The 15,498-nt window shown below is 51.9% G+C and overlaps 1 protein-coding gene across 3 annotated transcripts in view; it reads left to right on the forward strand.

Annotated features, from left to right (window-relative positions):
* Positions 1 to 13,637, forward strand: part of ZC3H12D (zinc finger CCCH-type containing 12D) — a 35,443-nt gene extending 21,806 nt beyond the window's left edge. For all 3 annotated transcript variants that reach the window (XM_003121158.4, XM_013992498.2, XM_005659155.3), the window contains 4 exons: positions 1,630 to 1,769; positions 7,192 to 7,426; positions 10,693 to 10,799; positions 11,905 to 13,637. In XM_003121158.4, the coding sequence (XP_003121206.1) occupies positions 1,630 to 1,769; positions 7,192 to 7,426; positions 10,693 to 10,799; positions 11,905 to 12,635 (1,213 nt within the window). In that variant the 3' untranslated portion in view covers positions 12,636 to 13,637. The remainder of the gene's footprint in view (positions 1 to 1,629; positions 1,770 to 7,191; positions 7,427 to 10,692; positions 10,800 to 11,904) is intronic.

Genomic DNA, 15,498 nt, shown 5'->3' on the forward strand with positions numbered 1-15,498 from the left:
ATGCGGGCGGCTGGGGTGAAATTTGTGAGCAGAGTGTGATCCACTCTTAAGGCCAGGCTGCCTCCCATCCACGGCTGTGTCCCTTTGAGTCTGTACTCTCAGTGTCTCAAATCTCTGCACCTGTCTCCCTCTCCAGCAAGTAGCCGTTGACCTCCAATGACTAAGTCTGAGGGATGTCAGATTTCACTGGTCCCTGGGAGCAGCGTTCGGCTGCCTCCTTCCCGTGGCTTCCACGGTGCAGCCTCTTCTGCTTTACCCCCTTCTTCTCTGGTAGATGCATTTTGTCTCTTTTGTATGATTGTCCTCCTCTACTCCACCAGCTGCTGAGTTCCAGGGTTCCTCCCGGTCCAGCCCTCAGCCGCTCACTCTCTCTCTGGACAATCAGGCAATTCTCTCCACGCCATGGCTCCAACTGTTGCTTAAACGGATGACTCACACATTTTCTTGCCCAGAACTCACTTCTGAAGCCTAGCTGTTTATTTAACATTTCCACTTAGAGGTCCCAGAGCTCCTCCAACCCCACTCATGACCTTTTTCTCTAACTGCTGTCCTCCTCCAGAACCCCCTGTCTCAGGGAGCCTGCTGCCCCCTTATTCACGCCAGAGATCTAGAAGCCTCCTCAACACCTTTTTCTCTATCAGCCCTGTGCTCAACCCATCACCACGTTCTGGAGATTTTTACCTTCTAGTATCTCTCAAGTTCACAAACTCTTCTCTCGTACACACCACCACCAGCCCGCTCCACGTCACTCTTGCTTTGGTGACTAAACATCTTCTTAGAGGTGTCCCTCCTCCACTCTTGCTCCCTTCCAACTTAGTCCTCTGTGCTGCCAGGTTGAGCTTTCCTGAAACAGACATCCGATCAGATGAGATCACACAGACCCTCAAGTCTTAAAATCCATCTCCCTCCTCTTAGGAGCAGGAAAAATCCTTTAATAAGGCATGCAGGTCCCTGCCTGGGCTTGAACCGCCTCTCGCACTACTCTTTCCCGCTTGCCTCCATCGACTGATGCTTCAGTGGAAGTTGTGGGGCACACTGACCCTACTTACTTGGACTTGGGAGGCCCCATAACACATAGACAACCCTCTCTTGAGCCTTATCAGCTTCAGATAATAAGAAGATGTTGTCCATTTTTTTTTTTTTCCCCAGGGCTGCAACTGCAGCATATGGAGGTTCCCAGGCTAGGGGCTGAATCAGAGCTGTAGCTGCCGCTTTACACCACAGCCATGGCAATACCAGATCTGAGCCGCGTCTTCGACCTACACCGCAGCTCACGGCCACTCTGGATCCTTTACCCACTGAGTGAGGCCAGGGATTGAACTTGCATCCTCATGGATACTAGTCAGGTTCGTAGCCCACTGAGCCACAGCGGGGACTCCCTGAAGAAGATCTTGTCTATTAATCCTTGGAATGTATTGCCCTTGGAGCCCGACAGCCTCTGCTTGTTATCAAAAGTTACGTGGTTCCAGTTAAGGGATATATTTTGTGTAAAGAATGTCTATTTTCAGAATGCAGATTTGCCTAATTCCTTTTGATCATGAGACTATGATCTAGGCTCTGCCAGAAAAACAATCACTCTTTAGGAACTCTTCCTGTTTCTCTACAGATTTCTTTGTTTTCTCATTGTAGCCACGGAAATAAAGAAGCCTTCTCTTGCCGGGGAATCCAGCTGGCTGTAGACTGGTTCAGGGACAGAGGACACACCTACATCAAAGTTTTTGTGCCTTCCTGGAGGAAAGACCCACCGAGATCTGATACCCCGATCAGAGGTATGCTGGAGCAGATACCTGCTCAGGAGCTACCATGTGCCTTTCCTTGGCAGTAATCCTGGGACAGTTACAGTCAATTATCTACTTACTAATTGTTTGATGTGGCCTGTTTTCCTCACTGGACTATTTATTTTTTATTTTTTTAATTTTTTGTCTTTCTTTTCTTAGGGCCAAACGTGCAGCATATGGAAGTTCCCAGGCTAGGGGTCAAATTGGAGCTGCAACTGCCGGCCTATACCACAGCCACAGCCATGCCAGATCCAATCCGCGTCTGTGACCTACACCACAGCTCACGGCAACGCCAGATCCTTAAACCCACTGATCGAGGCTAGGGATCAAACCCATGTCCTCATGGTTACTAGTCGGATTCCTTTCCACTGAGCCATGATGGGAACTTCTTCCTCACTGGACTATAAGCTCCAAGAAAGCACTGACTATGAATGGTCCTTGCCAGAGCCCATGCCCTGAGCATAGTAGCTGGCCTACGGTAGGTCCTCAATAAATAAATAGCTGGTGATAGATAAACGAACTAAGTATTTAATCTTTTAGTACAAATGATTAAGTTCCCAAAATAATTGTGTCTTACAATTTTTATCACTCTGTAGAAAGACTGGGTCTGCATCCCATCCCTCAAGGAATATAGAAACTGAAAGAGACATTCATTGGGTCCAGTGATGTTTATTGACTGGAAGAGCTGGTCCAATCTCTTCATTATTAAAAACAATAACAACAACACAGGCAACTGAGACCCAGGACTTTTTTTATTTTTAAATCTTACATCAATGAGGAATATCGTAAGCTACAAAGAACAGGTGTTTTATTTGTTTTATTTATTTTTTGTCTTTTTAGGGCCGCATCTGCAGCAAATGGAAGTTCCCAGACTAGGGATTGAATCAGAGCTGCAGCTGCTGGCCTACACCACAGCCACGGCAATGCAGGATCCTTGACCCACTGAGGGAGGCCAGGGGTTGAATCCATGTCCTCAAGGATGCTAGTCAGGTTCATTACCACTGAGCCATGATGGGAACTCCAGAACCGGTGTTTTAAATAAACGGGTTTGTGCTTGTTTGTTTGGTTTTCCTGTAAGAAGAAGCACATGCTGAGCCATTGCTGGTGTTTCAGCCGAGTCAGTGATGGTGGGGCTAGCCTCTTGGGGATGCAGGGATGTTTCATTGACTTTTTCTTCCAGCCTTTTGGCCCAAAGTTTTTGGTTTTATTTTCAGTTCTGTCAATGGTTACCAGTCGCTTCTCTTCTTTTTCTGATTTCCTCTACTTATTAAATAAAACACTATTCTTATTTTATGCATACAGTATCTTCTTGACTATTTCTATACTAAAATGGAAAAAAGAGACAGAACTTTTTTTTAAAAAAAATTCTTTTAAGTTCCACGAATCATATTTAGTTTTTCTGGGGTCAGTTCTCTCTCTCTTTTTTTTTTTTCATCTCTATCCCTCTTTGTGCTGTTAGGTCTTCTTCTCAAAAGTCTGATGATTCTTTGCTTGTCAGTGTTTACTGGTGAATAAAGACCCTGACTGGTTAAGTACATATCTGTGCAATTTCCATAGGTTTTCTCTCCTGATATTTGGATCTTTCCCTAAAAGGCAGGTCTGACCATTGGTGTTGACCAGCAGATTTTGCTTCAGTGCACCCCGCAGGCAGACAGCTGGGTACCTCTGCCCACCACATATTCTAAAGGATGCTGGTTTTCCTTTAGGAGGTCAAAGGCCACATGGGGACCTCCTCCTTTCTAGTTCTAGCTTCACTTCCCTTATAGTGAGGGAGGCAGGAAAGGATGGTTGCAACTGCCCCAGAGTAGCCCCTCAGTTAATCACCTGACTTGTGCCGACTTGCCACTCCCACTGAGGCACGCGGGACTTTTCAGGGAAAATGGCTCCACCCCCACATCAGCATCTGTGCACATTCTGGGTGTGGTTCCTCTGCACTGTCCAACTCGTATGATCCCACCTGCTTTCTGACTTCCCAAGATGCGTAAAAACCCTGGGTTTGCTGCAACCCCCAGCCTTTATTTTTTATTTATTTTTTCGCTGCCCCTTGGGAGTTGTGGGGCCAGGGATCAGATCCGAGCTGCAGCAGCTGTGGCAACACTTCTTCCTTTAATCCGCCATGCCAGGCCAGGGATCAAACCTGTGACATGGCACTCCAGAGACACCGCTGATCCCATTGCGCCACAGCAGGAACTCCCTTCAAGCCCATTTTTAATGTAATTATGGATCCACTCATCCTTATATATATTTCTTTACGCCCTCCCAATGGGATTATGAGGAGGGGAGATAAATATTTGTGTTCATCGTGAGCTGGTTTTCCCAAATTATTCTTTATGCACTGAACATGGAGAGTGGTGGCTTTCGACAGTTGTGTAATATTTAAATATAGTTCGGATAAAGAGTAGGGAAATCATTTGGGGTAGGGAAGACAAACCACAACAAGTACAGAGAGACAGGGAAAGATTCATAAATTTGATTACATTAAAATAAAAGCTTCTGTTCGTTAGCAGAAACCACCAAAACAAGAAAATGAAGACAAGCCTCAAACTGGGAGAGGCTATACATCCTGTATCCCTGATGAAGGCTTATTGTCCAGAATCTATAGAGAACGTCTCCAAATCAATAAGACCAAGACAAAGGACCAATAGCAAAATGTGCTCAAGGCAGGAATAGGCCTTTGACAGAAAACACAAAGGGCTGTTAACCATACAAAGAGATGCTCAATTGTATTAGTAATCAGAGAAGGGCAAAATAAAATCACAAGAGGCCACTATACACATGCCAGGCTGGGAAAAATTCCAAAACCTGCCAATGCCAAGTGCTGGCAAAGTCACCTTAGATGCTGTGTTGGGTAGTAACTTGATATAACCACTTTGGAAAACAGTTCAGCATTATCTTGTCAAGTCCCTTTCCCTGCGACTTGGCAAGAGCACTTCCTGAGCCAGACCCTAGAGGAACCCTTGCCCTTCTGTACCAGGAGACTTCTGTGCAAAACCTCTGCGCCAAACCTCAGCCACACAATATCCAATGAAGAAACAAGTTGCCTAAGAATATGTACAACGGAGTTCCCGTCGTGGCGCAGTGGTTAACGAATCCCACTAGGAACCATGAGGTTGCAGGTTCGGTCCCTGCCCTTGCTCAGTGGGTTAAGGATCCGGCGTTGCCGTGAGCTGTGGTGTAGGTTGCAGATGCGGCTCGGATCCCGTGTTGCTGTGGCTGTGGCGTAGGCCAAGAAATAGCAAAAAGACAAAAAAAAAAAAAAAAAGAATATGTACAAGATGATTCCACTTGTGTAAAATCTGGAGGTTCATAATCACATTGGAAATAGTCTTTTTTTTTTTTTTTTTTTAGCTTTTTAGGGCCACACCTGTGGCATATGGAGCTTCCCAGGCTAGGGGTCCAGTCGGAGCTACAGCTGCCGGCCTACACCACAGCCACAGCAACGTCAGATCCGAGCCGAGTCTTCAGCCTACAGCACAGTTCACGGCAACATCGGATCCTTAACCCACTGGTCGAGGCCAGAGATTGAACCCGCAACCTCATGGTTCCTAGTCAGGTTCGTTTCTGCTATGCCACAATGGGAACTCTGGAAATAGTCCTTTTGAAGGGTACACATATATGCTTTGCAAAAAATGAAAGCAAGGAATTATAAGCACAAAATTTCTAAAAACTGGGTTATCTTAAGAGCGAGTGGAGGGAGATGCAAGCTTTGAGGGACAATGGGGACCTCAAAGCACGGGCAGTGTTCTATTTCTCAAAGGGAGTTCTGCACACATGGCATCTAGTTAATTATAATTTTTAGTTGAAGGATAATTGACTTACAATATGGTATTAGTTTCAGGCATACCACATACTGATCTGACCTTTTTTATACGTCACAAAATGATCATCGTGCACACACTTTTAAAAAGTGATTCTTGGGAGTTCTCTTGTGATGCCTTGGGTTAAGAATCCGGTGTTGTCATTGCAGTGGCTTGGGTCGCTGCTGTGTTGAGGGTTCAGTCCCTGGCCCTGGAACTTCCACATGCCATGGGCATTGCCAAAAAAAAACAAAAAACAAAAAACAAAAAAACCCCAAAATATAAAAAGTGATTCTCTGTACCATATATGTATTATGTACTTTTTCAAAGTCTGGGAACCATGGCATATAGGAAAGGACACAGACCGGGTGGGGGGAGAAACAACTTGGGAAGGATACACTAGTTAGTACCAGTTTACCTTTGGGGTAACTTAGGTGGAGGAGGGATTTCTTTTGTGTGTCTCCAGAGGCAAAACTAAGATCAAAGAGTAGACCTGCCAGAGATGCAGATTTTAGCTCCTGTTAAGAGGCGTTGTAATGGCTGCACCAAACTAAACATGCTCCCTCCTCCCAGCCTTCGAGGGGAGGGGGGTGGGGAGGAGGGGAGAGGGCCCCCCCCCCAAGGCACTGGTCCAGTCTCCTCACTTGCTGTGAGGCAGGGGCAGGAGTCATTTTCCTCATTTTATAAATGCAAAACCTGACGTGCAGAGACGGGTGAAGAACTTGAGAACTGGAGCCAAGGCCAGAATCCAGGCTGCAGGTTCCTAACTCCAGCCTCTCCCTGTGACATTCTTGTGTCCCTCAGAGCTGTCAGTTGTGGGCTGCTGCATCCTGATGGTGTCCCAGCAGACTCCTGTGTCATGTGGGACAATCCCAGATGGATGTGGGGTTCCTAGTAATTCCTAAGGTAGTGCCAGGGGTCTAGTCAAAATAGGGACCTTTTGCGAGTTCTGTTGTGGCTCAGCAGTAACGAACCTGATTAGCATCCATGAGAACATGGGTTCAGTCCCTTGGCCTCGCTCAGTAGGTTAAGGAGCTTCTGTGTTGCTGTGAGCTGTGGTGTAGGTGGCAGATGCTGCTCAGATCCCGTGTTGCTGTAGCTGTGGCGTAGGCAGGCGGTGGCAGCTTCAATTCTACCTCTAGCCTGGGAACTTCCCATGTGCCTCAGGTGCAGCCCTAAAAAGACGAAAAAAAAGGGGGTGTCTTCCTCCAGTGGAAGGCCTCTGTGTCTGCTGTGTTAGGGGCATCGTGGAAGGTAACCAACCTCAGGACAGAAGTTGTGGCTGCACTCTTCCTTCCAAAGTGTGTCTCCCTGGCTGGGTACCATCCTCTGGACTCCTGTCATGACACAGGCAGAGCCCACTTGACCTTAGGCTGCTGGCAAATTCCTCTGGAGACCTCCCTGCTCTTCATCTGACCGCCTGGGCCTGGGGGGTTGGGGTTGGGGTGAGGCGGTCGGGGATGTGGGGGGGGATGTGTGAGGTGGGGCCGGGGATGTGGTGGGGATCAGAGAGGAGCCTTGAGCTGCTGCCCGGCCCCGGATCTTAGGACGGTTCTGGGGGTGGGGAGTCCACTGGAGAAGGCGCTCTCCATGCGGTCCTGCCCTGTGGTCCCCAGAGCAGCACGTGCTGGAGGAGCTGGAGAGGCAGGCGGTGCTGGTGTACACGCCGTCCCGCAAGGTGAGCGGCAAGCGGGTGGTCTGCTACGACGACCGCTACATCGTGAAGGTGGCCTACGACCAGGACGGGGTCATCGTCTCCAATGACAACTACCGCGACCTGCAAAGCGAGAACCCCGAGTGGAAGTGGTTCATCGAGCAGAGGCTGCTCATGTTCTCCTTCGTCAACGACCGGTAGGTGGCGCCCACGCCGGGTCCTGGAAGCTAGCACTGAGGGGAGGGGGCCGGGGGTCAGGGAAAGGGGGTGGCACAGAAGCCAGGCCACCTAGTCCGGTCCCAGCGGGGCTTAGTCACAGGTTGTAAAGATCTTGCAGCCGACCCTGTCTTAATACTGCTTGGTTGACATTTTCAAGAGAATCTGATGGGTTTCCTCGGGTCAGATCCACCCTGGAGCCACCAGCTGCAGTGGGGGGAGGGCAATGTCAGGGTCACAAGGCACAGACCCCTTAGCAAGGGCTGGGGGAGGGCCCCTAGGCAGTGCTGAGGTGAGGAGGGCGAGATCACTGGTCTAGTGCACACATCCTCAGGCACGCTGAGGGCAATGGCCAGGAGCCTGGCAAGGTGAGTGTGGGTCACAGCATGGCACAAGGTGGGAGGGCACGGTGAGCTGGACATCACTCCCATTCCAATTTCTGTTCCAGTTCTGGGCTTTCTCACTGGGTTTTAGGAATGCGGTTTGGGACAAGGTCCCCAACTCTGTGAGGGCAGGGACCATGTGTCTTTTATCTGCCACAGCCACAGCCAGCCTGGGCATCATGGGCAGCCAGTGACAAGATGTAGATGAGTGAGTGTCAAAGGCGGCAGCTCTGGGGAAGGGAAGATGGGCAGAGAGAGGCCACATGGCCTCTGTATCAGGCCCCCTGCACCTCCTGACCCTGGAGCCCTGGGGGGGGCAAGTGTGTGTGGTGGAAAGAGCTGGGGCTTTGAAAGCGCGGGAGATGTTTCAAACTGAGGTTCTGCCATTTACTGGCTGACTGTGGGGGAAAAACGCCCCCCCTCTCTGGGCTGGACTTTTGTCACCTTGAATCAACCATCCTTGGTGTTACCGGCACAGTTTCCTCCATCCCTGTCTCACCGTAACCAAGCATTGGAACGGTGGATGTTTTACAAATTTATTAAAGTGAAAGTACATTTTCAGAGAGGGAGAGAGGACTCACGTGCGCACAGGTTAAGAAAAGAGGGCCTGGGAATTCCTGTCCTGGTGCAGTGGAAACCAGTCTGACTAGGAACCATGAGGTTGTGGGTTTGATCCCTGGCCTTGCTCAGTGGGGTAAGGATCCAGCGTTGCCATGAACTGTGGTGTAGGTTGCAGACGTGGTTCGGATCTGGCGTTGCTGTGGCTGCGGCAGCTGCAGCCCTAATTGGACCCCTAGCCTGGGAACTTCCATGTGCCTCTGGTGAAGCCCTGAAAAAAGCAAAAGCAAAAAAAACCCCACAAAAAACAAGAAAACAAAACAGGGCCTGACTTACTCTGCACAGTCTTTATACCCCACAGTGGGACCTGAGTGGAGACCCAATTTGATCTTCTGATTGGTCTTGGGCAGGACACCTTATTTGCATGGGGAACAGGTTAGATGGTGGCCAGGTGAGGAACAGGTGCCATTTCTTCTCTAGCAGGGAGTGAGCAGCCCAGGCGGGTCACATTGGGCAGAATGGCCATTACAGAGACATGGCCAGAGGCTCTGGGGCTCTGGGGAGGGGACTTGAAGCCTGTAACACTTGGCTCAGTCACCCTTAACCTCTGAGATGATCCCGAGGACCAGAGAGCAGTTTAGCCCATAGTGGTAGCAGTTACCCTCAGGCCAGGCCAGGACCTGTCCCTCCAGGAGGTCCTGCTGCCCCCACTGCCTACGGCCACAGAGGCAGAGGTCCCCTCCTAAGCCCCAGGGCAGATGGTTACAGCGACTACCCTGCAGCAGCCCCCAAGTCCCTTCCACACTCACAGGGCTGGCACTCCCTCTCTCTGGCTCAGGCCTGGAGGAATCTGGCAAATCTGGACAGCATGGGATCCAGAAAATCCTTACTGAGGTCTGTGGGATCATGGCTGCCTCTGGCCTGGCGACAGCTTGGGGCCCAGGCCAAGTGCTTTTGACAACTTGGCCTCTGCTCAGGGCCTGCTCGAAGGTCCCCGGCTGCCAGAGGGCAGAGCCTGCCGCCTGCCTGAGGGCGAGGACACCCGCCGCAAGCCCTGGGCACGTCCATAGGGCCCTCTTGGCCCAGCTCCCAGCTGTGAGGCCCGAGAAAGAGCAGGAGGTGAAGCCTTTGGGAACTTTTAATAACTGCGCTGGGTGGCTCCCCAGATTCTTGGTCTGGGCCCAACTCTGAGAAGCCGGCTGTGTAGCTGGGATCTGAGCCACGGAAAGCTACCCTGGACCCGGGATGGCCCAGCTTGGGGCTGGCCTGGTGGATGCGGTCTGCAAGGGCGACCCCAGCATGACCCTCGACTCTTAGGGGGAAACCAGCCCATAAAAACAGGCCCCCAAATAGAATCCACAACCCCTCTAGTGGGACCTTTGCGTGACAGGGAAGTGCCTCCTGGGAACAAAAGTATTCATATAAAAAAGTGGATTGTGCTAAACGCGAGGGTTTTCCTTCTGAGGAATGTTGTTTTCCCCTTTGAGCCCCGGGACATTCCCTTCCTCCTTAGACTTAATGCAGAAGGAAAGGGGCTGGCCCAGGCTGGGTGCGACAGGGACTGACGTGGCAGGGGTCCGGCAGCCCGGGGATGCTGAGACCAAACCCAGGGCCCTGCCCCCATCCCATCCCCCTCCCCGGTTTGGCAGAGGGGGCAGATCTTGCACTGAGGCTGCCTGTGTGGTCGCACCTGTGTGCAGCCTGCACCTGGGACCCACTTCCTCCCTGACCCGTCAACCAGTATTTCAAACTCTGTTAATTTTTATTCCCCACCTGATAGGCCCAGAGCTGTGGGGCAATGCAGGAGAAATGGCGTTCAGGGGACGAGAGAGGCTGTTGGTGGCCCCCAGGGGTCTCTAGCTTTCTGTTGAGGACATTGGAAGGCAGCTTAGAGGGGCTTTCAGACTAGGACCCAGGGGAGCCCTAATGCAATGATGCTTCTGCTTTAGTGGATAAAAATCACCTTGGAAGTTATTAAAATGCAGATTCCTGACCAACTTGAGGTTCTGCATTTTGCAAGGCATTCCTAAGTGATTCTGGCGCTTGAACCTCAGCGGGAGGAACACTTGGAGGAGGCCCAGGGGCTGCTGTCCTGGGGTCTGTCCATGCTGTGCTCTGTACTGGTTCTGTGTGGAGGAAGGGTTGTGTTGTTGTAACACGCTGTGACAACCCCCGGGTGGGAGAAAGAGCTCTGGACGGAGAGATCAGACCAAGGCCATGCCTCCCCAGCCCTGCCTACTCCCAGCTCCGTGCCAGTGGTGCGTTCCTGAGGGTCTTGCATTCACCCCCCTGTGCTTGTTCTCCAGGTTCATGCCTCCTGATGACCCTCTGGGCCGTCGGGGCCCCACCCTGAACAACTTCCTGAGCAGGAAGCCAAAGCCCCCAGAGCCGTCCTGGCAGCACTGCCCCTACGGTGGGTAGTGTCCCATGCCTTGTGGGCCCTGTTCAGGTCAGAAGCCCTGGCTGGGGGTGGGGGTGGTCAGCAGCCTGAGTTCTAGTCTAGGTGCTGCCTTTCATCAGCTGTGTGACTCTGGGGAGGTAACAACCTCTCTGGACAGCAGTTTCCCGACAGGGTGATTGTAACGAGGAACTGCCGGTCTGGACCCCTGTTGCATGAGAAGGTTTGTGTGGGCTGGATGCAGGAGTCACACAGGGCAAAGCCATGTTGGGGGAGCTGGGGTGCCATGTGCACACCCAAGCTCTGCTTTCTCAGTCCCTTCCCCTGGCACCTTGTGCCCATATCCTGTCCCACAGTCCCTCCACCTGCCTTCCCAACCCTTATGGACTTTGAGTGGTGCTGTCCATTAAGAGTTAAAGATCATTCTATCCCAGAACCCTCCAGGGACACCAGCCTCCTAGCCAGCTCTTTCACTAGCTTGCTTTGGCAAGTTATTCAATGTCCCCAGGCCCTGTTTTTCATGCTCATAGAAATTTAAGAAGCCCTAGGCAATATTCAAAGTCATTTCTTCACACACACTTTCGGGCAGCCCATCCAGAGCCCTTCCACTCTCAGAAGGGCCCTGGTTTGGATGATAAATGATTTGATCACCTCCTTCTCTGTATGACCAGGGCGATAGTTAGCAAGAGGGATGTGGACCATCAGGGAAACTGAGTCAGCACTGGGGGTGCAATCCTACGCCTTGAGCATCCACTCAAGGGGAAGTGGGCGCTGAAGGTCACTGCATGGAGATTCCTGGCCACGGGACCTCCCAGAGGACACCCACCCTGGCCTGGTTAGGTAACACAGGGGCACTGTGTCCAGTGCCCTGTACCAGGAGAAGTAGGGTGCCGCACCCTCGTCCCTCCTGTCTTTGTCGCAGGGCCCTTCCCCCCCACCTGTTCGGCCCCAAACCTGGTAAGTTTGCAGTAGGCTTGGGGCCTTCCGGGAGGAATCGCCAAAGAGAAAGGCCGCGGGGAGGGCACTGCCCAGACCACATAGGTCCCCTCTCCCCGCCCTCCCCGCACAACGCCTCTCACCCGCGGTCTCACCTGGCGCCCTCTCCCCCTGCCCCATCCAGGCAAGAAATGCACCTATGGCATCAAGTGCAAGTTCTACCACCCAGAGAGGCCGCACCATGCGCAGCTGGCGGTGGCCGACGAGCTCCGCGCGCAAACGCGGGTCTGGCGGAGCGCGGGCGGCGAGCAGGGCGTCTCCTGGGGCGGCCCCATCGCCCGGTCGGGCCCCCGGGAGCCAGGAGCGCGCAGCCTGCCCCCCGCGCGGCCGCTGCCGGACGTGGCGACTCTCGAAGGCAGCTTCTCGCGGCTCGCCCTCAGCGACGACTCGGGGCTCCTCCGGGCGACCCCTCCTCCCCGGCCGAGCTGTCCCGACTGGAGGGTACCTGGGCTCCCGTCGTCCCAGCCAGCCCCTCCCGGCCCGCGGGGTGGATCGCGCCAAGGCGCCTCGAAGAGCGACCGGTGTCCTCCGCGGCCCGCCGACCCATGGGCCCTCCCTCCCGGGGCCGGCCGGCTCCTGGACCGCTCGTCCTGGGCAGAGTCGGGCTGGGACGATACAGCCTTCGGAGGACATTTGGGGTCCGCGGCCCAGGTCCGGGCGGGCGAGGTGGACGCGCGCGCCCAGGCACGCACGGTGCTCTGCAGCATCTTCCCGTCCCACCAGGTGGACAGCGTCATGGCCCTCTTCCCCGCGCTCTCGGATGTCACCAGGCTCATCTTCCTCATCCAGAGATTCCAACGGTCGGGTGAGCCCATGGGCAAACCCTTAGGAGCTAGTCGGGGCCACCGCATGTGATGTCCCAGTCTTGCCTTGTAGCCTGACCTGGCTGCCGTCGGTGGTCCACTCACCCTGTGGACCCTCTTCTTTAAAGATGGCCGGAGAAGCCAGCTTCTTTGTCCTCTGTGGTACCCCTGGTGGCGCTTGGTGACCTTCACTGATGACACAGGGGCTGATGCTGGAGGTCCATGTCCTGCAGAATAAGGTGGGCCACTTCGTGGAGGGAGTGATTTCTCAGGCTCGAAGACTCTATAAGGCCCACTAGGACCCCAAAGGTTTGTCTGGACACTCCCCAGCTGTTTTTGTCCAGCTGCAGCTGGGAGCCAGAGGTGGGTCACAAGATGAATTAGTGGGTCTTCACACCTGAAATCGAATGGAATTGGAAATTACAGAGCACACCCCACACAATCAGGCTAAGTAGGAAGCTTTTCTAGCTACGGGTGTGCCTGTGAATCACGGGTGGTGTCCCCCGTGATGCCTCGCATCTTTTTCAATCAACTTCTTAGCGTGGATTCTGCCAGGTCTCTTCCTCACTTTTTTTTTCTTTTTTTTTTTTTCTTGAAGAGGGCACCCACAATTGTACCTTATTATTTTGGGACCTCAGTCCTGAAGAGGACCTACTCCTTCTAGATACATTGGATTTCCCTCATGGTGTGTTGTTTTGTTTTGTTTCCTTTTGACAAGACAAGCTTTATGTTAGAGCTGCTTTTGTCTCTTGGGTCTGTTTCCTGACATGGAATCCCTGCATTGCTGATTTACAGTTAGAGATGTTTAAACTGCTTCCTTTGAGGACAAGTTTGAGTTTTAGTAAGCTGTAAAGCTATTTTATTTGGTTCGCTGTGATTAAGACACGCACAAAAACAAGTGAAGAAATAGCACATTTCAATGTAATCCCCTTTGGATTTTTTTCCAAAGTCTTGGTATGTCTTTGTGACACAAAACGTGAATGGGATGGGTGCAAGAACTGCTCCAGGCTGCATAGCTGTTACTGTGTTCCAAAAATAAATCACTTTACCCACACATGGACTCTCCATTGTCCAACTGTATATCAGTTTCTCTTGTGTCAGCTTTCCCCCCTAGGCTGGTTTCTCACGTTAAATATTGTGGGTGTGAAGGCTGAGGTTATGGCTGCTTTAGTCTGTGTTATTTCCCACTTTGGGTGGCGGGGGTGGGGGGGTGGCAGGGAGAGAACTGGAATTCACCTTTTCCCCGAGAAGCAGCAAAGCCCAAGGAGAGGACCTGCCTTTGCTGGATGTTCTGCAGGCTGTTCCCAAGAACACAGGCAGAGTCCCCCTCACTCAGATCTGAGGCTCCCAGGGCTGTATCATGTTTGCTACTTGGTGGAGCTTTCCCAGAGGCCTCTGGAAGGTGGTTTGAGACACAAGAGCAGAATGCTGCGGGTTGGGCCCTAGAGGCGAGGGAAGCCACTTATGTTGGCATTGTTCCAGATCAAATGAATCTCTGCTCTCAAGATTTTACACAGAGCTCAGAGGAGGAGCAAAGATCTGACTTCCAGCTGGCACGAGGATGGCTCTCTGCCTCTGGGAGAAAAGTCTCCTGTGGGAGGGAAAAGCACAGGAGGGGATGGTGAGTGGAAGAGTCATTAAGGAATGGTGATGGGGAGGGGGCTCTGAGAACTGGAGGAAGGAATTGGAATCAGAAATCCCACCATGAGGAGTTCCCGTCATGGCGCAGCGGAAACGAATCTGAGCAGGAATCATGAGGTTGTGGCTTCAATTCCTGGCCTGGCTCAGTGGGTTAAGGGTCTGGCGTTGCCATGAGCTGTGGTGTAGGTTGCAGACTCGGCTTGGATCTGGGGTTGCTGTGGCTCTGGCGTGGGCCGACAGCAACAACTCCGATGGGCCTGGGAACTTCCATATGCCTCGGGTGCAGCCTTTAAAAAAAAAAAAAAAAAAAAAAAAAACATTTAAGCAGCTGCAGAAAAATCCTGGGAAGAATTCTGATTGGCCTGACTTGGATCATGTGTCCACCCCAACCAGACACTGAGAGGTCCAGCTGGTCTCAGGCCCACCTCTGGCCAGCATGAGGGCTGCACTGACTGTCAACTCACATGTGAATCCTCAGGGTTTGTGAGGAGTTGTTAGGGGTGGTGAGCAGTTCCTTTGAAGAAGTGGGAACAGTGTTCAGGCAGACAGAACAGCTACCTTATGCACAGCAAAGCCAAGCTGCTGACACTGGGTTGTGGTGAAAGAAAGTACAGTGTTCACTGCAGGGCACCAGGCAAGGAGAACGGGTAGCTCGGGCTCAAAAGACCTAAACTCCCAGTGGCTTTCAGGCAGGATTTTTTAAGGCAACATTAGGGGTGAGGGTTTTAGGGTCCATATCAGCTTGTGTGCAGTATTTTGATTGGTTAGAGGTGAGGTAACAGGTGATGTTTCGAGAATCTCAGTCATCAACTTTCTGGTCCCACCAGTCTATGGTCCACGTGTGTGTGGTTGGCAGTTTTCACCTGGTGGGGCCCTGGCTTCCGTAAAAACAACTTAAAAATGTGAGTCAGAAGCTTATCTATAACCCTCAAGGAGAAACGAGGAGTCTTGTGATTCTTTTTATGGCTGACTTATTATTTAGGTTATTATTGCTTTTTTGCTTGACCGCTTTTCCTTTGTTTCTGCTTTTCCATTTCTCTAATCATTAACTGCTTGAGTCTGTTGTCTGTTTTTGGTTTTTTTTTTTTTTTTGCTTTTTAGGGTGCCATGTGTGACATATATAAGTTCCCAGGCTACAGGTTGAATCGGAGCTGCAGCTTCCAGCCTACACCACAGCCACAGCTCACGACAATGCCAGATTCTTAACACACTGAGTGAGGCCAGGATGGAAGCTGCATCCTCATGGCTACTAGTCAGTCTTGTTACCACTGAGC

This window comes from Sus scrofa, chromosome 1, assembly GCF_000003025.6.
Source record: "Sus scrofa isolate TJ Tabasco breed Duroc chromosome 1, Sscrofa11.1, whole genome shotgun sequence".
NCBI classification, from domain to species: domain Eukaryota; kingdom Metazoa; phylum Chordata; class Mammalia; order Artiodactyla; family Suidae; genus Sus; species Sus scrofa.